This window comes from Leucopleurus acutus (assembly GCF_964270905.1).
Source record: "Leucopleurus acutus genome assembly, chromosome: 1".
In the NCBI taxonomy this organism is placed as follows: domain Eukaryota; kingdom Metazoa; phylum Chordata; class Mammalia; order Artiodactyla; family Delphinidae; genus Leucopleurus; species Leucopleurus acutus.
In genome coordinates this window covers 135,958,719-135,981,289 of record NC_139142.1, presented here as the reverse complement: position 1 = coordinate 135,981,289, position 22,571 = coordinate 135,958,719, and the positions used below count along the sequence as shown (strand labels likewise).

Below are 22,571 nucleotides of genomic sequence, written 5' to 3'. Positions count from 1 at the left end.
TTCCTGGTTATTTCTTACCTGAGCTCCATTATGAGGGGCACTGCAGCTGGCTGCTATGGGATTGATTAATAATTAATAAAAGACTATAACTTAAGGTAGAAATTAAGCAGAAAGAACTACTGATTTCTTAAAGAGACAAGGTAAACTCAGATTTTCAAATATTGGCACAGACCTGTTAATTTAAGAGTAACAGTTCTGGTTTTGGTGAAAATTTTTAGAAAGTTAGTTTCAAAAGGGGCCTTATGTCAAAGATAAAGTCTTAAATTTATTTGAAATTTAATTTTTTGGTTAAAAAAGAGGTTTTACTTTCGGCAGACCAGTTCTTTTTTTTTTTTTTTAAACATCTTTATTGGAGTATAATTACTTTACAATGGTGTGTTAGGTTCTGCTTTATAACAAAGTGAATTAGCTATATATATACATATATCCCCATATCTCCTCCCTTTTGCGTCTCCCTCCCACCCTCCCTATCCCACCCCTCTAGGTGGTCACAAAGCACCCAGCTGATGTCCCTGTGCTATGTGGCTGCTTCCCACTAGCTATCTATTTTACATTTGGTAGTGTATATATAAGTCCATGCCACTCTCTCACTTCGTCCCAGCTTACCCTTCCCCCTCCTTGTGTCCTCAAGTCCATTCTCTACATCTGAATCATTATTCCTGTCCCGTTCCTAGGTTCTTCAGAACCTTTTTTTTTTTTTTTAGATTCCATATATATGTACTAGCATACGGTATTAGTTTTTCTCTTTCTGACTTCGCTCTGCATGACAAACTCTAGGTCCATCCACCTCACTACAAATAACTCAATTTCATTTCTTTTTACGGCTGAGTAATATTCCATTGTATATATGTCCCACATCTTTATCCATTCATCTGTTAGTGTACACTTAGGTTGCTTCCACGTCCTGGCTATTGTAAATAGAGCTGCAGTGAACATTGTGGTACATGACTCTTTTTGAATTATGGTTTTCTCAGGGTATCTTCCCAGTAGTGGGATTGCTGGGTTGTATGCAGGTTCTATTTTTAGTTTTTTAAGGAACTTCCATACTGTTCTCCATAGTGACTGTATCAATTAACATTCCCAGCAACAGTGCAAGAGGGTTCCCTTTTCTCCACACCCACTCCAGCATTTATTGTTTGTAGATTTTTGATGATGGCCATTCTAACTGGTATGAGGTGATACCTCATTGTAGTTTCATTTTGTTTTTTTTAATTTAAAAATTTTTTTATACAGCAGGTTCTTATTAGTCATCAATTTTATACACATCAGTGTATACATGTCAATCCCAATTGCCCAATTCATCACACCACCACCCCCACCATGCCGCGGCTTTCCCCCCTTGGTGTCCATATATTTGTTCTGTACATCTGTGTCTCAACTTCTGCCCTGCAAACCAGTTCATCTGTACCATTTTTCTAGGTTCCACATACATGCGTTAATATACGATATTTGTTTTTCTTTTTCTGACTTACTTCACTCTGTATGACAGTCTCTAGATCCATCCACATCTCAACAAATGACCCAATTTAATTCCTTTTTATGGCTGAGTAATATTCCATTGTATATATGTACCACATCTTCTTTATTCATTCGTCTGTCGATGGGCGTTTAGGTTGGTTCCATGACCTGGCTATTGTAAATAGTGCTGCAATGAACATTGGGGTGCATGTGTCTTTTTGAATTATGGTTTTCTCTGGGTATATGCCCAGTAGTGGGATTGCTGGATCATATGGTTTTTTAAGGAGCCTCCATACTGTTCTCCATAGTGGCTGTATCAATTTACATTCCCACCAACAGTGCAAGAGGGTTCCCTTTTCTCCACACCCTCTCCAGCATTTATTGTTTGTAGATTTTCTGATGATGCCCATTCTAACTGGTGTGAGGTGATACCTCATTGTAGTTTTGATTTGCATTTCTCTAATAATTAGTGATGTTGACCAGCTGTTCATGTGCTTCTTGGCCATCTGTATGTCTTCTTTGGAGAAGTGTATATTTAGGTCTTCTGCCCATTGGATTGGGTTGTTTTTTTAATATTGAGCTGCATGAGCTGTTTATATATTTTGGAGATTAATCCTTTGTCCATTGATTCATTTGCAAATATTTTCTCCCATTCTGAGGGTTGGCTTTTCGTCTTCTTTATGGTTTTCTTTGCTGTGCAAAAGCTTTGAAGTTTCATTAGGTCCCATTTGTTTACTTTTGTTGTTATTTCAATTACTCTAGGAGGTGGATCAAAAATGATCTCGCTGTGATTTATGTCAAAGAGTGTTCTTCCTATGTTTTCCTCTAAGAGTTTTATAGTGCCTGTTCTTACATTTACATCTCTAATCCATTTTGAGTTTATTTTTGTGTATGGTGTTAGGGAGTGTTCTAGTTTCATTTTTTTACATGTAGCTGTCCAGTTTTCCCAGCACCACTTATTGAAGAGACTGTCTTTTCTCCACTGTATATCCTTGCCTCCTTTGTCATAGATTAGTTGACTATAGGTGCATGGGTTTATCTCTGAGCTTTCTATCTTTTTCCATTGATCTGTGTTTCTGTTTTTGTGCCAGTACCATATTGTCTTGATTGCTGTAGTTTTGTAGTGTAGTCTGAAGTCAGGGAGTCTGATTCCTCCAGCTCCGTTTTTTTCCCTCAAGACTGCTTTGGCTATTTGGGGTCTTTTGTGTCTCCATACAAATTTTAAGACTTTTTGTTCGAGTTCTGTAAAAAATGCCATTGGTAATTGCACTAAATCTGTAGATTGTTTTGGGTAGTATAGTCATTTTCACAATATTGATTCTTCCAATCCAAGAATATGGTATATCTCTCCATCTGTTGGTATCATCTTTAATTTCTTTCATCATTGTCTTATAGTTTTCTGCATACAGGTCTTTTGTCTCCCTAGGTAGGTTTATTCCTAGGTATTTTATTCTTTTTGTTGCAGTGGTAAATGGGAGTGTTTCCTTAATTTCTCTTTCAGATTTTTCATCATTAGTGTTTAAGAATGCAAGAGATTTCTGTGCATTAGTTTTGTATCCTGCAGCTTTACCAAATTCATTGATTAGCTCTAGTAGTTTTCTGGTGGCATCTTTAGGATTCTGTGTACACTATCATGTCATCTGCAAACAGTGACAGTTCTACTTTTCCAATTTGTATTCCTTTTATTTCTTTTCTTCTGTGATTGCCGTGGCTACGACTTCTAAAACTATGTTGAATAATAATGGTGACAGTGGACATCCTTGTCTCGTTCCTGATCTTAGAGGAAATGCTTTCAGTTTTTCACCACTGAGAATGATGTTTGCTGTGGGTTTGTCGTATATGGTCTTTAGTATGTTGAAGTAGTTTTCCTCTATGCCCACTTTCTGGAGATTTTTTTTTATCATAAATGGGTGCTAAATTTTGTTAGAAGCTCTTTCTGCATCTATTGAGATGATCATCTGGTTTTAATCCTTCAATTTGTTAATATGGTGTATCACATTGATTGATTTCCGTATATTGAAGAATCCTTGCATCCCTGGGATAAATCCCACTTGATCATGGTGTATGATCCTTTTAATGTGTTGTTGGATTCTGTTTGCTAGTATTTCATTGAGGATTTTTGCATCTATATTCATCAGTGATATTTGTCTGTAATTTTCTTTTCTTGTAGTATCTTTGTCTGGTTTTGGTATCGGGGTGATGGTGGCCTCATAGAATGAGTTTGGGAGTGTTCCTTCCTCTGCAATGTTTTGAAAGTGTTTGAGAAGGATGGGTGTTAGCTTTTCTCTAAATGTTTGATAGAATTCACCTGTGAAGCCGTCTGGTCCTGGACTTCTGTGTGTTGGAATATTTTTAATCACAGTTTCAGTTTCATTACTTGTGATTGGTTTGTTCATATATTCTATTTCTTTCTGGATCAGTCTTGGAAGGTTATACCTTTCTAAGAATTTGTCCATTTCTTCCAGGTTGTCCATATTATTGGCATAGAGTTGCTTGTAGAGTCTCTTGATTCTTTGTATCTCTGCGGTGTCTGTTGTAACTTCTCCTTTTTCATTTCAAATTTTATTGATTTGAGTCCTCTCCCTCTTTTCCTTGATGAGTCTGGCTAATGGTTTATCAATTTTGTTTATCTTCTCAAAGAACCAGCTTTTAGTTTTATTGACTTTTGCTGTTGTTTTCTTTTTTTGTATTTCAATTATTTCTGCTCTGATCTTTATGATTTCTTTCCTTCTAATTTTGGGTTTTGTTTGTTCTTCTTTCTCTAGTTCCTTTAGGTGTAAGTTTAGATTGTTTGAGATTTTTCTTGTTTGTTGATGTAGGCTTGTATAGCTATAAACTTCCCTCTTAGAACTGCTTTTGCTGCATCCCATAAGTTTTGGATCATCGTGTTTTCATTGTCATTTGTCTCTAGGTATTTTTTGATTTCCTCTTTGATTTCTTCATTGATCTCTTGGTTATTTAGTAACGTATTGTTTAGCTTCCATGTTTTTTGTATTTTTTACTTTTTTTCCCTGTAATTCCTTTCTAATCTCATAGTGTTGTTGTCAGAAAAGATGCTTGATATGATTTCAATTTTCTTAAATTTACTGAGGCTTGATTTGTGACCCAAGATGTGATCTATCCTAGAGAATGTTCTGTGCGCACTTGAGAAGAAAGTGTAATCTGCTGTTTTGGGATGGAGTGTCCTATAAATATCAGTTAAATCTATCTGGTCTGTTTTGTCATTTAAAGCTTGTGTTTCCTTATTTATTTTCATTTTGGATGATCTGTCCATTGGTGCAACTGAGGTGTTAAAGTCCCCCACTGTTATTGTGTTACTGTGGATTTCCTCTTTTATAGCTGTTAGCATTTGCCTTATGTATTGAGGTGCTCCTATGTTGGGTGCATATATATTTATAATTGTTATATCTTCTTCTTGGATTGATCCCTTGATCATTATGTAGTGTCCTTCCTTGTCTCTTGCAACATTCTTTATTTTAAAAGTCTATTTTATCTGATATGAGTATTGGTACTCCAGCTTTCTTTTGATTTCCATTTGCATGGACTATCTTTTTCCGTTCCCTCACTTTCAGTCTGTATGTGTCCCTAGGTCTGAATGGGTCTCTTGTAGACAGCATATATATGGGTCTTGTTTTTTTTTTTTTTTTTTTGCGGTACGCGGGCCTCTCACTCTTGTGGCCTCTCCCGTCGCGGAGCACAGGCTCCGGACACGCAGGCTCAGCGGCCACGGCTCACGGGCCCAGCCGCTCCGCGGCATGTGGGATCTTCCCGGACCGGGGCACGAACCCGTGTCCCCTGCATCGGCAGGCGGACTCTCAGCCACTGCGCCACCAGGGAAGCCCTGGGTCTTGTTTTTGTATCCATTCAGCAAGCCAGTGTCTTTTGGTTGGAGCATGAAATCCGTTCACGTTTAATGTAATTATCGATATGTATGTTCCTGTGACCATTTTCTTAATTGTTTTGGGTTTGTTTTTGTAAGTCCTTTTCTTCTCTTGTGTTTCCCACTTAGAGAAGTTTCTTTAGCATTTGTTGTAGAGCTGGTTTGGTGGTGCTGAATTCTCTTAGCTTTTGTTTGTCTGTAAAGCTTTTGATTTCTCCATTGAATCTGAATGAGATCCTTGCCAGGTAGAGTAATCTTGGTTGTAGGTTCTTCCCTTTCATCACTTTAAGTGTGTCATGCCACTCCCTTCTGGTTTGTAGAATTTCTGCTGAGAAATCAACTGTTAACCTTATGGCAGTTCCCTTGTATGTTATTTTTCATTTTTCCCTTGCTGCTTTAATTTTTCTTTGTTTTTAATTTTTGCCAATTTGAGTACTATGTGTCTCGGCGTGTTTCTCCTTAGGGTTATCCTGTATGGGACTCGCTGTGCTTCCTGGACTTGGGTGGCTATTTCCTTTCCTATGTTGGGGAAGTTTTTGACTATAATCTCTTCAAATATTTTCTCTAGTCCTTCCTCTCTTCTCCTTCTGGGACCCCTATAATGCGAATGTTGTTGCGTTTAATGTTGTCCCAGAGGTCTCTTAGGCTGTCTTCATTCCTTTTCATTCTTTTTTCTTTATTTGGTTCCACAGCAGTGAATTCTACCATTCTGTGTTCCAGGTCACTTATCTGTTCTTCTGCGTCAGTTATTTTGCTATTGATTCCTTCTAGTGTAGTTTTCATTTCAGTTATTGTATTGTTCATCTCTGTTTGTTTGTTCTTTAATTCTTCTAGGTCTTTGATAAATATTTCTTGCATCTTCTCCATCTTTGCCTCCATTCTTTTCCCGAGGTCTTGGATCATCTTTACTATCATTAATCTGAATTCTTTTTCTGGAAGGTTGCCTATCTCCACTTCATTTAGTTGTTCTTCTGGGGTTTTATCTTGTTCCTTCATCTGGTACATAGTCCTCTGACTTTTCACCTTGTCTTTCTGTGAATGTGGTGTTTGTTCCACAGGCTGTAGGATTGTAGTTCTTCTTGCTTCTGCTGTCTGCCCTCTGGTGGATGAGGCTATCTAAGAGGATTGTGCAAGTTTTCTCATGGGAGTGACTCAGAAGATCCTTTTTGACCCACCTCCTGCTAGTATTGGAGGGTCTCTTGCAGAGGTGGGAGTGGCTGTGGTTCACTGCGCGGACAAAGACAGTGGTGGCAGTAGTTCTGGTGAGTACTCATTGACGTGTCATTGTAGTTTTAATTTGCATTTCTCTAATGATTAGTGATGTCGAAGATTGTTTCATGTGTTTGTTGGCAATCTGTATATTTTCTTTGGAGAAATGTCTGTTTAGGTCTTCTGCCATTTTTGGATTGGGTTGTTTGTTTTTTTGATACTGAGCTGCTTGAGCTGCTTGTAAATTGTGGAGATTAATCCTTTGTGAGTTGCTTCATTGGCAAATATTTTCTCCCATTCTGAGGGTTGTCTTTTCGTCTTCTTTATGGTTTCCTTTGCTGTGCAAAAGCTTTGAAGTTTCATTAGGTCCCATTTGTTTATTCTTGTTTTTATTTCCATTTCTCTAGGAGGTGGGTTAAAAAGTATCTTGCTGTGATTTATGTCATAGAGTGTTCTGCCTATGTTTTCCTCTAAGTTTTGTAGTGTGTGACCTTACTTTTAAGTCTTTAATCCATTTTGAGTTTATTTTTGTATATGGTGTTAGGGAGTGTTCTAATTTCATTCTTTTACATGTAGCTGTCCAGTATTCCCAGCACCACCTATTGAAAAGGCTGTCTTTTCTCCACTGTATATTCTTGCTTTCTTTATCAGAAGTAAGTTGAACCATATGTGCATGGGTTTATCTCTGTGCTTTCTATCTTGTTCCATTGATCTATATTTCTGTTTTTGTGCCAGTACCATACCATCTTGATTACTGTAGCTTTGTAGTATAATCTGAAGTCTGGGAGCCTTATTCCTACAGCCCCATTTTTCTTTCTCAAGATTGCTTTGGCTATTCGGGGTCTTTTGTGTTTCCATACATATTGTGAAATTTTTTGTTCTAGTTCTGTGAAAAATGCCATTGGTAGTTTGACAGGGATTGCATTGAATCTGTAGATTGCTTTGGGTAGTATAGTCACTTTCACAATGTTGATTCTTCCAATCCAAGAACATGGTGTATCTCTCCATATGTTTGCATCATCTTTAATTTCTTTCATCAGTGTCTTATAGTTTTCTGCATACAGGTCTTTTGTCTCCTTAGGTAGGTTTATTCCTATGTATTCTATTCTTTTTGTTGCAGTGGTAAATGGGAGTGTTTCCTTAATTTTTCTTTCAGATTTTTCATCATTAGTGTGTAGGAATGCAGGAGATTTCTGTGCATTAATTTTGTATTCTGCGACTTTACCAAATTCATTGATTAGCTCTAGTAGTTTTGTGGTAGCATCTTTAGGATTCTTCATGTATAGTATCGTGTCATTTGCAAACAGTGACAGCTTACTTCTTCTTTTCCAATTTGTATTCCTTTTATTTCTTTTTCTTCTCTGATTGCTGTGCCTAAAACTTCCAACACTATGTTGAATAATAGTGGTGAGAGTGGGCAACCTTGTCTCGTTCCTGATCTTAGAGGAAATGGTTTCAGTTTTTCACCATTGAGAACAATGTTTTGTGTGGGTTTGTCATATATGGTGTTTATTATGTTGAGGTAAGTTCCCTCTATGCCTACTTTCTGGAGGGTTTTTATCATAAATGTGTGTTGAATTTTGTCGAAAGCTTTTTCTTCATCTATTGAGATGATCATATGGTTTTTCTCCTTCAATTTGTTAATATGGTTTATCACGTTGATTGATTTGCATGTATTGAAGAATCCTTGCATTCCTCGGATAAACCCCACTTGATCATGGTGTATGATCCTTTTAATGTGCTATTGGATTCTCTGTTTGCTAGTATTTTGTTGAGGATTTTTGCATCTATGTTCATCAGTGATGTTGGCCTGTAGTTTTCTTTCTTTGTGACATCTTTGTCTGGTTTTGGTATCAGGGTGAGGGTGGCCATGTAGAATGAGTTGTGGAGTGTTTCTCCCTCTGCTATATTTTGGAAGAGTTTGAGAAGGATAGGTGTTAGCTCTTCTGTATAAACATTTGATAGAATTCGCCTGTGAAGCCATCTGGTCCTGGACTTCTGTTTGTTGGAAGATTTTTAGTCACAGTTTCAATTTCAGTGCTTGTTATTGGTCTGTTTATATTTTCTGTTTCTTCCTGGTTCAGTCTCAGAAGGTTGTGCCTTTCTAAGAATTTGTCCATTTCTTCCAGGTTGTCCATTTTATTGGCTTACAGTTGCTTGTAGTAATCTCTCATGATCATTTCTATTTCTGCAGTTTCAGTTGTTACCTCTCCTTTTTAATTTCTAATTCTGTTGATTTGAGTCTTCTCCCTTTTTTTCTTGATGAGTCTGGCTAGTGATTTATCAGTTTTGTTTGTCTTCTCAAAGAACCAGCTTTTAGTTTTATTGATCTTTGCTATTGTTTCCTTCATTTCTTTTTCATTTATTTCTGATCTGCTCTTTATGATTTCTTTCCTTCTGCTAACTTTGGGTTTTTTTCCTTCTTTCTCTCATTGCTTTAGGTATAAGTTTAGGTTGTTTATTTGAGGTGTTTCTTGTTTCGTGAAGTAGGATTGTAATGCTATAAACTTCCCTCTTAGAACTGATTTTGATGCATTCCATAAGTTTTGGGTCATCGCGTTTTCATTGTCATTTGTTTCTAGGTACTTTTTGATTTCCTCTTTGATTTCCTCAGTGATCTCTTGGTTATTTAGTAGTGTATTTTTTAGCCTGCATGTGTTTTTATTTTTTGCAGATTTTTTCCTGTAATTGATGTCCAGTCTCATAGTATTGTGGTCAGAAAAGATACTTCATACGATTTTAATTTTCTTAAATATACCAAGGCTTGATTTGTGATCCGAAATGATCTATCTTGGAGAATGTTCCATGAGCACTTGAGAAGAAAGTGTATTCTTTTGTTTTTGAATCGAATGTCCTATAAATGTCAATTAAGTCCGTCTTGTTTAATGTGTCATTTAAAGCTTGTGTTTCCTTATTTATTTTCATTTTGGATGATCTGTCCATTGGTGAAAGTGGGTGTTAAAGTCCCCTACTGTGACTGTTACTGTTGATTTCCCCTTTTATGGCTGTTAGCATTTGCCTTATCTATTGAGGTGCTTCTATGTTTGATGCATAAATATTTACAATTTTTATATCTTCTTCTTGGATTGATCCCTTGATCATTATGTAGTGTCCTTTAAAGTCTATTTTGTCTCATATGAGAATGCTACTCCAGCTTTCTTTTGATTTCCATTTGCATGGAATATCTTTTTCCATCCCTTCTCTTTCAGTCTGTATGTGTCCCTAGGTCTGAAGTGGGTCTCTTGTAGAGAGCATATATATGGGTCTTGTTTTTGTATGCATTCAGCCAGTCTATGTCTTTCGGTTGGAGCATTTAATCCATTTACATTTAAAGTAATTATCGATATGTATGTTCATACTACCATTCTCTTAATTGTTTTGGGTTTGTTATTATAGGTCTTTTCCTTCTTTTGTGTTTCCTGCCTAGAGAAGTTCCTTTAGCATTTGTTGTAAAGCTGTTTTGGTGGTGCTGAATTCTGTTAGCTTTTGTTTGTCTGTAAAGGTTTTAATTTCTCCGTCGAATCTGAATAAGATTCTTGCTGGGTAGAGTCATCTTGGTTGTAGGTTTTTCCCTTTCATCGCTTTAAATATGTCCTGCCACTCCCTTGTGGCTTGCAGAGTTTCTACTGAAAGATCAACTGTTAACCTTATGGGGATTCCGTTTTATGTTAGTTGTTGTTTTCCCCTTGCTGCTTTTAATATTTTTTCTTTGTATTTAATTTTTTATAGTTTGATTAATATGTGTCTTGGCATGTTTCTCCTTGGATTTATCCTGTGTGGGACTCTGTGCTTCCTGGACTTGACTATTTCCTTTCCTATATTGGAAATTTTCAACTGTAAGCTCTTAAAATATTTTCTCAGTCCCTTTCTTTTTCTCTTCTTCTTCTGGGACCCCTATAAATCAAATGTTGTTGCATTTAATGTTGTCCCAGAGGTCTCTAAAACTGTCCTCAATTCTTTTCATTCTTTTTTCTTTATTCTGTTCTGCAGTAGTTATTTCCACTATTTTATCTTCCAGGTCACTTATCCACCTTCTGCCTCAGTTATTCTGCTATTGATTCTTTCTAGAGCATTTTTAATTTCATTGATTGTGATGCTCATCATGTTTGTTTGCTCTTTATTCTTCTTGGACCTTGTTAAACATTTCTTGTGTTTTCTCCATTCTATTTCCAAGATTTTGGATCATCTTACTATAATTACTCTGAATTCTTTTTCAGGTGGACTGCCTGTTTCCTCTTCATTTGTTTGGTCTGGTGGCTTTTTACCGTGCTTGTTCGTCTGCTGTGTGCTTCGTTTTCTTCTCATTTTGCTTAACTTACTGTGTTTGGGGTCTCCTTTTTGCAGGCCACAGGTTCTTGGTTCCTGTTGTTTTTGGTGTCTACCTCCAGTGGCTAAGGTTGGTTCAGTGGGTTGTGTAGGCTTCCTGGCGGAGGGGACTAGTGCCTGTTTTCTGGTGGATGACATTCGATCTTGTCTTTCTGGTGGGCAGGACTGTGTCCAGTGGTATGTTTTGGGGTATCTGTGACCTTATTATGACTTTAGGCAGCCTCTCTGCTAATGAATGGGGTTGTGTTCCTGTCTTGCTAGTTGTTTGGCATAGGGTGTCCAGCACTGTAACTTGCTGGTCGTTGAGTGGAGCTGGGTCTTAGCATTGAGATGGAGATCTTTGGGAGAGCTTTTGCCATTTGATATTACATGGAGCTGGGAGGTCTCTGGTGGACCAATGTCCTAAACTTGGTTCTCCCACATCAGAGACACAGGCCTGACAGCCAGCCAGAGCACCAAGACCCTGTCAGCCACACGGCTCAGACGAAAAGGGAGAAAAAAAGAAAGAAAGAAAAAAATAAGATAAAATAGTTTTTTAAAAAAATAAAAAATAATTATTAAAAATAAAAAAATTCAAAAGTAGTAAAAAAGAAAGAAAGAAGAGAGCAACCAAACCAAAAAACAATCCACCAATGATAACAAGTGCTAAAAACTATATTTAAAAAAAAAAAAGATAGAACCCTAGGACACATGGTAAAAGTAAAGCTATACAGACAAAATCACGCAAAGAAGCATACACATACACACTCACAAAAAGAGAAAAAGGAGAAAAAAATATATATCCAGGTACGTGGGGAGTTTCTTGCCTTTCGGGAAGTCTGAGGTTTTCTGCCAGCCTTCAGTAGGTGCTCTGTAGGAGTTGTTCCCCATGTAGTTGTATTTCTGATGTATTTGTGGGGAGGAAGGTCATCTCCATGTCTTACTCCCCCACCATCTTGAAAGTCTCCTCCAGACCAGTTTTTCTTAATAACCACATGATGAAAGTTTATCAATGGAAAAATGCACATGCACACATACACACTTTATATATTATATGTCATTCCTAGCAGGTTTTTAAAAATTTTTAGTATTTATTTATTTATTTTAGGCTGTATTGGGTCTCAGTGACGGCACACGGGATCCATTGCTCTGGTGCGCAGGCTTCTCTCTAGTTGTGGCACGTGGGTTGCAGAGGGCATGGGCTTACAGTTGCGGCTTGCGGGCTCAGTAGCTGTGGCATGCAGGCCTAGCTGCTCCCTGACATGTAGGACCCTAGTTCCCCGACTAGGCATCACACCCGCATCCCCCGCTTTGGAAGGCGGACTCCAAACCTCTGGACCACCAGGGAAGTCCCTTCCTAGCAGTTTTGAGACTAAATAATTCCTGCATATCATTTTGTTGAGCAGAAACTATGGCAATGTTCCAAATATATAATCCTAGCTCTGGAATTTAAAATTTAACTTCTGGTTTTCTGTGTCTTACTAATTGTGAGTTTGAGGAATATTTAAACAAATTTTTTAATTATTGAAGTATAGTTGATTTATAATGTGTTAATTTCTGCTGTACAGCAATGTCATTCGGTTATATATACATTCCTTATCATATTCTTTCCCATTATGATTTATCACAGAATATTGAATATAGTTCCCTGTGCTATACAGTAGGTCCTTTTTGCTTATTCATCTTGTATAGTATAATAGTTTGCATCTGCTAACCCCAAACTCCCAATCCTTCCTTCCCCCACTCCCCTCCCCCTTGGCAACCACAAATCTGTCCTCTGTCTGTGAGTCTGTTTTTGTTTCATAGGTTTATTCATTTGTGTTGTATTTTAGATTCCACATATAAGTGATATCATATGGTGTTCGTCTTTCCCTTTCTGAGTCACTTCACTTAGTATGATAATCTCTAGTTGTATCCATGTTGCTGCAAATGGCATTATTTCATTTTTTAAAAATGGATGAATAGTATTCTATTGTGTATATGTACCACATCTTCTTTATCCATTCGTCTGTCGATGGACATTTAGGTTGTTTCCATGTCTTGGCTATTGTGAATACTGCTGCTATGAATATAGGGATGCATGTATCTTTTTCAAATTATAGTTTTGTCCAGATATATGCCTAGGAGTGGAATTGCTGGATTATATAGTAATTCTATTTTTAGTTTTCTGAGGAAACTCCATACTGTTTTCCACAGTGGCTGCACAAACTTACATTCCTACCAACAGTGTAAGAATGTTCCCTTTTCTCCACACCCTCTCAGCATTTGTAATTTGTGGACATTTTAATGGTGGCCTTTCTGACTGGTGTGAGGTGGTACTTCATTATAGTTTTGATTTGCATATTTCTTATAAATGGCGATGTTGAGCATCTTTTCATGTGCCTACTGGCCATCTGTATGTCTTCTTTGGAGAAATGTCTGTTTAGGTCTTCTGCCCATTTTATGATTGGGTTGTTTTTTTGTTATTGAGTTGTATGAGCTGTTTGTGTATTTGGGAAATTAAGCCTTTGTCAGTCATGTGATTTGCAAATATTTTCTCCCAGTCGACAGGTTTTTTGTTTTGCTTATGGTTTTCTTTGCTCTGCAAAAGCTTGTAAGTTTGATTAGGTCTGTTTGTTTATTTTTGCTTTTATATCTATTCCCTTGGGAGACTGATCTAAGAAAATATTGGTACAGTTTATGTCAGAGAATGTTTTGCCTATGTTCTCTTCCAGGAGTTTTATGGTGTCATGTCTTATATTTAAGTCTTTTAGCCATTTTGAGTTTATTTTTGTGTATGGTGTGAGGGTGTGTTTTAACTTCATTGATTTGCATGCAGCTGTCCAACTTACCCAGTACTACTTGCTGAAGCAAATGTCTTTTCTCCATTGTATATTCTTGCCTTCTTTGTCAAAGATTAATTGATCGTAGTTGTGTGGGTTTATTTCTGTGCTCTCTATTCTGTTTCATTGATCCATGTCTGTTTTTGTGCCAGTACCATGCTGTTTTGATTACTGTACTTTTGTAGTGTTGTCTGAAGTCTAGGAGGGTTATGCCTCCTGCTGTGTTCTTTTTCATGAGGAATATTTTATATGTTCATCTTAGTATGCATTAAAAAGGAGTTTGTGGCCATTTGGCTGTATATTCTTATTATAACCCAGTTAGTGGCCTGTCATTTTACTTCTCTAAGCTAATTTTCCACATCTGTGTGAAATGGAGGTTACGGTTATGGGTGTGAGAGATGGGAGTTCAGGTTAGAACAATTTCTGATGTCTCTTCAAGTTCTAAATATTGTATGACATTATGGAAGCAAAATGCTCCAGTGGTTCCATGACCACATCTATATTTGTCCATCATTGACTTGGTAATTTACTGTTAAGAATTTCACTAGTTATACCCATGTTGCACATGGATTTCTGAAAGATTTGGTTCTTTCCTAAATCATTTAATTTGCTTGGCTTCCTGTATTAAAATTTGCCAGAGTGTCTTTGTCAACAAGAATTTGAGTTGGCTTTCAAAGAATCTGAAGAAGGCTGAATATATATAAATGGAATGGGGTCATTTATCAGTATGCATTCTTTTATTTCATTAGTTGAATTAATGTGTCAGCATTTGACCCAGGGACTGTGTGTAACTGTTTTGTTACTGGTTTAGCTTTGCTGCTATCTTCCTTTTAGTTTGCAGTAAGTACAAAATAGTTACAAATTCTTGACTATTCTCACAGTCTTCCAGCTTCCATAAAGTATGTAAGCAATACATGTAGCTGTTTTTCTTTCTCTTCTGCTTGCTCTTTACTGGGTGTTTGCTTAGATGACTGTTTTGTTCTCTACTACTATGTAATCTAGTCACAATAGTTTTTATGTTCTTAAAGAAAAAAGCCAATTAGTTGAATTAAATTATGTCACCATTACTTTTATAATCAAATGATCAGAGAAGGAAACTATCCTAATAAATCAGAGGCCCTTTGAAATCCTTGCATAAAGAGAATTATTAATCTGGTATCTTACTGAGAAAATTGACCATTGTATATTGGTTTTGTACTTTCCATGGTAATATTGTGTCATTTATTTAGATATCCTTGGAACAGAAGATCTTATTGTGGAAGTGACTGCCAACGATGCCGTGAGGTTTTATCCCTGGACCATTGATAATAAATACTATTCAGCAGATATCAATCTATGTGTGGTGCCAAACAAATTTCTCGTCACTGCAGAGATTGCAGAGTCTGTTCAAGCATTTGTGGTTTACTTTGACAGCACGCAAGTAAGATTTGGTTTTCCATGGACCTTGAATAAGAAATTATTTGTGCTTTGTTTTTTTTAACCTTGCATTTTCTGTGAGTTCTCTTAATGTCTCTTTTTCTGTTTTTGTTTCTATGTTTCTTTCTCCTCCCTCTAGAAATCTGGTCTTGATAGTGTTTCCTCCTGGCTTCCACTGGCAGAAGCATGGTTACCTGAGGTGATGATCTTGGTTTGCGATAGAGTGTCTGAAAATGGTAAGGCACTCCAGTGGGATTGTAGGTGGTACATACGTTGTTCCACTTGCCATTCCTTGGTAAACAATACATTGGTTTCCTTAACTTAGAACAGTATGTCTTGTGTGATTTTATTACCTTACAAAAATATTTTCAGCTGTTTCTCTTTGGAATCTTGCAATATTTACATTTTATTTTTTTAGAACAGACACTTGGGGTTTGAGAAATCATTTTCCTTATATGAATTTATTTAGTATGCCTTTAGAATAACATTGACATTAAAGGTAACACTTTGAGATTGTGGAGAGTATTGCAGCAATATTCATGTTTTATTTTATTTTTGCTTATAAAGAATCTTTTGCATGTTATTTTAGGTGTAAACCGACAGAAGGCTCAAGAGTGGTGTATCAAACATGGCTTTGAATTAGTAGAACTTAGTCCAGAAGAGTTGCCTGAGGAGGATGGTAAGTATTTATGTGTCAGGAGAAAGCATGGCATTTGGATTCAGATATGAGCGATTATTTTAGTTCAGGGAAGAAGAATCAAAGTGATATTCAAAACACATTTTTCACTAGCTCTTTGAAAAGATTTGTGCAGAATCCATTGATGTGGTCTGGTAATTGCATAATCCATTTATTTGGTTTTACCACCCATTTTAGGACTTTGGAAATGTTTGTTTTTCTTATGGGAAAAGGTAGAGATTTCTACCTTAAATCTTAGTCATTTTCCCAGTCTCTTATCCTTTCTCTGCTGCCAAAAAAAGGAGGGTTTGATCTATATTCATAAATAGTTAAAGTTTATGTTTCTTATTTTGAATTCCTAGTAACCTGAGGTTGAATTCCCAGGAACCCTAGGGGACATGTCAATACTATTTGTATGTCTTTTGGATATTTGAACCCACAAATAGACCCAGAATGCGCACCCCCGGGGTAACTCTGCACTTACCTGTCTTCTCCTATACTTTGGACCTTCTATTTATTCTGCCTCTTTTTCCCCCTTCCCCCATTCCTCTTCTCATCTTTTCTTCCAAGGACAGCTATGCTAGCTGCTGTGGAATCTACCAAGATAAGATGGGTTTTGGCCCACCAAAACCTTATAATCTGGTATAAGAGATGAAACAGGTATACAAACAATTGAATTACCAAGTGGAACATCATAAGTATTATAAAAATATGTATATTGGTGCTATGTTGTTTCAGAGACGGAAGAGGTTATTTATCTTCAGAAGTTCAGAGAACACATTGGTATGTGAAATCTCACATGTCAGCAGCTCCATGGGGAGGAAATGGAGAAGGTACTGGACTTAGAGTTAGAGGACTGGTAGCAAGATGCCAGTTGTTGTAAAAGACGTTCTAAGTAGGGCAGCCAACATGAATTAAAGTGCATAGAGAGGCTAAAAGTAATTATTACGTGAAACCTGTATTTTTTAAAAAAAGAAATTAAGAAACACTTTTCTATATCCTGGCTTATTTAGAAGTTTTGCAAATGTTGTTACCTTAAGGAATAAAGCCCTACCTGAGAAGAAGAGGACAAAAATGAAAGAAAAAGCCTGATTTTTCTTGCTGTACATTTTTAAGAATGTTGAAAATTAATAAGTATAGTTTCTCTTCCATGTTTTTCTAGGACTCCTTAAACTTGTGCCTGTTTCGTGTATGTGAGCATGTGTGTGATTGCTTACTTCTGGCATTAGAATGTTCTCTTCTTCCCATTGTCCTTGAGGGGCAACATTTGAGTCATTTATTTTATCTGTTTTTATTTTGGAATCTCTGCTCCTTTATACCACTGTGCTTCTCCTTGCCCCCGTCTGAGGTGTGTTCTTGTATTAATTCAGCTTAATCTTTTATTTTATTCAATCTTGTTCCTTTATTATGATTTTGTGTCTTGTGTATAAGACTCTTTTTTCTTTTTTGGCCATGCTGCACAGCTTGTGGGATCTTAGTTTCCCGACAAGGGATCAAACTGGGGCCCATGGCAGTGAGATTGTGGAGTCCTTACCACTGGAGTGCCATGGAATTCCCTAATTCAGCTTAACCTTAAAATAGATTTCAACATATCATCTTTATGTAAGTTAACTAAAACCTTCCTAGAATGTTTTAATGCAAACTGTTCCCAAGCCATATACCCTCATCCTTTATTGGCATGTGTTATTCAAACATTAGTATGAGACTTTATGCTTCTTTGTATTAAATTCAACTTATTGATTCTGGCTCTTTATTTCAGATCATATTTTTGGTTCCTGGTTATATCATCTGAAGTATTAGTTATTCTTTCAAGAATTGAATCATTCATAGTTAAGATAAACATAGCTTTTATTTCTTCATTTAAACACTGATGGTGATAAACTCATCTTTGTAGAGTATTTTCAGTTTTACCCTTCCCATATTTCAGTTAGGTTGGTAGAGTGGTATTCTTTAAATGAGTCATCAGTTCATGAGTTACTGTGTCTTTTAGGCACCATGTTAGTTTAGGTAGTGAGAATAAGTAGTGAGTGAGAACTCAGTGAGATATGACTCCTGCCTTCAAAGAGTTTTTAGTCTAGAGGGGAAGGTTACACCAGTAAATTATTAGTTCCAGTGCATCTTTTCTATGGGAGAGGTGTACATAGTGGTGTCATCCCTACTTTTCTTTGAGAATAGCATGAGTGATTTGCCCTTAATCGAATAGCTAATAAGTTATAGAGCCTGGGTTCACATTCAGATCTTCTGACTTCTAATTCTGTGCTCTTCCTTTTAAACCACCCAGGACTGGGCCAGGCCACTAGAGACAGGTTCTATATGGACTGTGCTCCGTAAACTCTTAGGAGACTTTTCTCTTTAAACCACATGAAAACTATTTCTGCTGTTATTTTCCATATGCAGTCTTACAATACTCATTAGCTGAAGGATTTCCATTTCCTTTGCACACACTCATATCTATTGGTACATTGTAGCTAAGAATACCACCTTATTATTGGTGTACTAACTGGGATTACTGCCCTGTCATTTTGAGTAGTATCAATTAAAGTCCAGAAGCAAAATAGTACCCATACTAAACTAATTAAACTAAGTTGTGTAATTGATGGAAACTAACATTTTCAGGGGAATATGAGTGGATTCCATTCATGAGGTAATGGGGTTGACTTTATTGTATAAACCTTTTATACTGTGTATTTATTTAATTGTTTTAGTTCCTAGAATATTCTTTTTTCAAATTGAAGTATAGTTGATTTACAATGTTGTGTTAATTTCTGCTGTACAGCAAAGTGATTCAGTTATACATGTATATATACATATATATATACATTCTTTTTTATATTCTTTTCCATTATGGAAAATATCTCAGGATATTGAATATAGTTCCCTGTGCTATACAGTAGCACCTTGTTGTTTGTTCATTCTATAGTAATGGTTTGCATCTACTAACCCGAAACTCCCAGTCCATCCCTCCCCTACCCCTATGCCCCTTTGTCAACCACAAGTCTGTTCTCTATGAGTCAGTTTCTGTTTTGTAGATAGGTTCATTTGTGCCATATTTTATTTTTTAAATTTTTTTATTTTTATAAATTATTATTATTTTTTTTGGCTGTGTTGGGCTTTCTCTAGCTGTGGCGAGTGGGGGCTACTCTTCATTGCGGTGCATGGGCTTCTCATTGTGGTGGCTTCTCTTGTTGCGGAGTATAGGCTCTAGGCGTGTGGGCTTCAGTAGTTGTGGAGCGTGGGCTTCAGTAGTTATGGCTTGTGGGCTCTAGAGCACAGGCTCAGTAGTTGTGGTGCATGGGCTTAGTTGCTCTGTGGCATGTGGGATCTTCCCAGACCAGGGCTCGAACCCATGTCCCATGCATTGGCAGGCAGATTCTTAACCATTGCACCACCAGGGAAATCTCTGCCATATTTTAGATTCCACATGTAAATGATATCATAAAGTATTTGTCTTTCTCTTTCTGATTTACTTCATTTAGTATGATAATCTCTAGTTGCATCCATGTTGCTGCAAATGGCATTATTTAGTTCTTTTTTATGTCTGAGTGGTATTCTGTTGTATATATGTACCACATCCTCTTTATCTATTCATCTGTTGATGGACATGTAGGTTGTTTCCATGTTTTGGCTATTGTGAACAGTGCTGCTGTGAACATAGGGGTGCATGTATCTTTTTGAATTATAGTTTTGTCCAGGTATATTCCCAGGAGTGGGATTGCTGGATCATGTAGTAATTCTATTTTTAGTTTTCTGAAGGACCTGCATACTGTTTTCCATAGTAGCTGTACCAACTTACATTCCCACCAGCAGTGTAGGAGGGTTCCCTTTTCTCCACATCCTCTCCAGCATTTGTTATTTGTAGACTTTTTAATGATGGCCATTCTGACTGGTGTAAGGTGATACCTCATTGTAGTTTTGATTTGCATTTCTCTAATAACTGGTGATGTTGAGCATCTTTTCATGTGCCTACTGGCCATCTGTATGTCTTCTTTGGAGAAATGTCTCTTTAGGTCTTCTGCTCATTTTCGATTGGGTTGTTTGTTTTTTTGTTGTTGAGTTGTACGAACTGTTTATATATTTTGGAGATTAAGCCCTTGTCTCTTGCATCATTTGCAAATATTTTCTCCCATTCTGTAGGTTGTCTTTTCATTTTTTTTATGGTTTCCTTTGCTGTGCAAAAGCTTGTAAGTTTGATTAATTTTGTTTTTATTTCTATTGCTTTGGGAGACTGACTTAAGAAAGCATTGGTACAATTTATGTCAGAGAATGTTTTGCCTATGTTCTCTTCTAGGAGTTTTATGGTGTCATGTCTTATATTTAAGTCTTTAAGCCATTTTGAGTTTATTTTTGTGTATGGTGTGAGGGTGTGTTTTAACTTCATTGATTTGCATGCAGCTGTCCAACTTACCCAGTACTACTTGCTGAAGCAAATGTCTTTTCTCCATTGTATATGCTTGCCTTCTTTATCAAAGATTAATTGACTGTAGTTGTGTGGGTTTATTTCTGTGCTCTCTGCTCTGTTTCATTGATCCGTATGCCTATTTTTGTACCAATACCACACTGTTTTGATTACTGTAGCTTTTTAGTATTTTCTGAAGTCTGGGAGAGTTATGCCTCCTGCTTTGTTGTTTTTCCTCAGGATTGCTGTAGCAATTCTGGGTCTTTTATGGTTCCGTAATAAGATTTTGGATTATTTGTTCTAGTTCTGTGGAAAATGTCATGGGTAATTTGATAGGGATCACATTAACTCTGTAAATTGCTTTGGGTAGTATTGCCATGTTAACAATATTAATTTATCCAAGAGCATGGGATATCTTTCCATCGCTTTGAATCCTCTTTTATTTCCTTTATTAATGTTTTATAGTTCTCAGCATATAAGTCTTTCACCTCCTTGATAAGATTTATTCCTAGGTATTCCTTTTTTCTTTTGGGTGCAATTTTTTTTTTTTTTTTTTTTTGTGGTATGTGGACCTCTCACTGTTGTGGCCTCTCCCATTGCAGAGCACAGGCTCCAGACGTGCAGGCTCAGCGGCCATGGCTCACGGGCCTAGCCGCTCTGCGGCATGTGGGATCTTCCCGGACCAAGGCACAAATCTGTGTCCCCTGCATCGCAGGCAGACTCTCAGCCAGTGCGCCACCAGGGAAGCCCTTAAAAGGAATTTGTTGTTTACAATCCTGTTCTGATATTTCATTGTTAGTGTAAAGGAATGCAACTGATTTCTGAATGTTAATCTTGTATCCTGCTACTTTGCTGAATTCATTTATTATATCTAGTAGTTTTTGTGTGGCGATCTTAGGGCTTGCTATATATAGTTTCCTGTCATCTGCATATAGTGACAATTTTACCTCTTCCCTTCCAATTTGGATACATTTTCTTTTTTGTGTCTGATTGCTGTGGCCAGGACTTCCAATATTATGTTGAATAGAAGTGATGAGACTGGGCATTCTTGTTCCAGATTTTAGAGAGAAGGATTTCAGCTTTTCATCATTGAGTATATTGGCTGTGGGTTTGTCATAAGTAACTTTTATTGTGTTGAGATATGTTCCCTCTATACCCACTTTGGTAAGAGTTTTTATCATTAATGGACGTTGATTTTGTCAGGTGTTTTTTCCTGCATCTATTGAGGTGATCATGTGGTTTTTGTCTCTTCTTTTGTTGATGTGGTGTATCACATTGATTTGCATATGTTGAACCATCCTTATGAATTTAGGATGAATCCCACTTGGTCATGGTGTATGATCTTTTGTATATTTTGTTGGATTCAGTTTGCTAATACTTTATTGAGAATTTTTGCTTCTATGTTCCTCAAAGATACCGGCCTGTAATTTTCTTTGTTGGTGGTATCTTTGTTTGGTTTTGGTGTGTGGGTGATAGTGACTTCATAGAATGTCTTCGGGAGTGTTCCCTCCTCTTCAGTGTTTTGGAAGAATTTGAGGATTGGTAAAAGTTCTTTGTATGTTTGGTAGAATTCACCTGTGAAGCCATCTGGTCCTGGATTTTTGTTTGTAGGGAGTTTTTTTTTTTTCTTTTAATTACAGATTCAATTTCACTTCTAATGATAGGTCGTTTTAAATTATCTGTTACATTCTTGATTAAATTTTGATGGGCTGTATGTTTCTAGAAACTTGTTCATTTCTTCTAGGTTGTTGAATTTGTTGGCATATAAATGTTCATAGTATTCTCTTATGGTTGTTTTGTATTTTTGCGGTCTTGGTTGATATTTCTCCTTTTTCATTTCTTATTTTGTTTATTTGGGTTCTCTCTCTTTTCTTTGTGGTGAGTCTGGCTCTGTTGTTTTGTGCCCTAGTATGTCATCAGTCCTAGAGAATATTACATGTGCACTTGAAAAGAATGTGTATTCTGGGTTTTTTGAATATGATGTCCTGAAAATATCAGTTAAGTCTAACTGTTCTATTGTATAATTTAGGATATCTGTTGCCTTATTGATTTTCCTTCTAGAAGATCTGTCCATTGATGTGAGTGGGGTGTTAAAGTTGCCTATTATTATTGTATTCCCGTCAATTTTTCCTTTTATGTCTGTTAGTATTTGTTTTATGTATTTGGATTTTCCTATATTAGGTACATATATGTTGATGACTGTAAAATCCTCTCCTTTTATTGATCCTTTTGTCATTATATAGTGTCTTTATCTTTCGTTATGGCCTTTGTTTTAAAGTCTATTTTGTCTGACGTGAGTATTGCAACCCTCACTTTCTTGTCATTTCCGTTTGCATGATATGTCTTTTTTCCATAACCTCACTTTCAATCTGTGTGTGTCCTTTGCCCTAAAGTGGGTGCCTTGTAGGC

At 36.8% G+C, this 22,571-nt stretch overlaps 1 protein-coding gene across 3 annotated transcripts in view; it reads left to right on the top strand.

Annotated features, from left to right (window-relative positions):
• Window positions 1–22,571, top strand: part of AAGAB (alpha and gamma adaptin binding protein) — a 95,781-nt gene that overhangs the window by 13,728 nt on the left and 59,482 nt on the right. For all 3 annotated transcript variants that reach the window (XR_014326718.1, XR_014326719.1, XM_082853915.1), the window contains exons 2-4: window positions 14,904–15,094; window positions 15,230–15,326; window positions 15,680–15,769. Coding sequence is in view for 1 of the 3 variants with exons in the window: in XM_082853915.1 (XP_082710041.1) it covers window positions 14,904–15,094; window positions 15,230–15,326; window positions 15,680–15,769 (378 nt within the window). In the remaining 2 variants the exon portion in view is untranslated. The remainder of the gene's footprint in view (window positions 1–14,903; window positions 15,095–15,229; window positions 15,327–15,679; window positions 15,770–22,571) is intronic.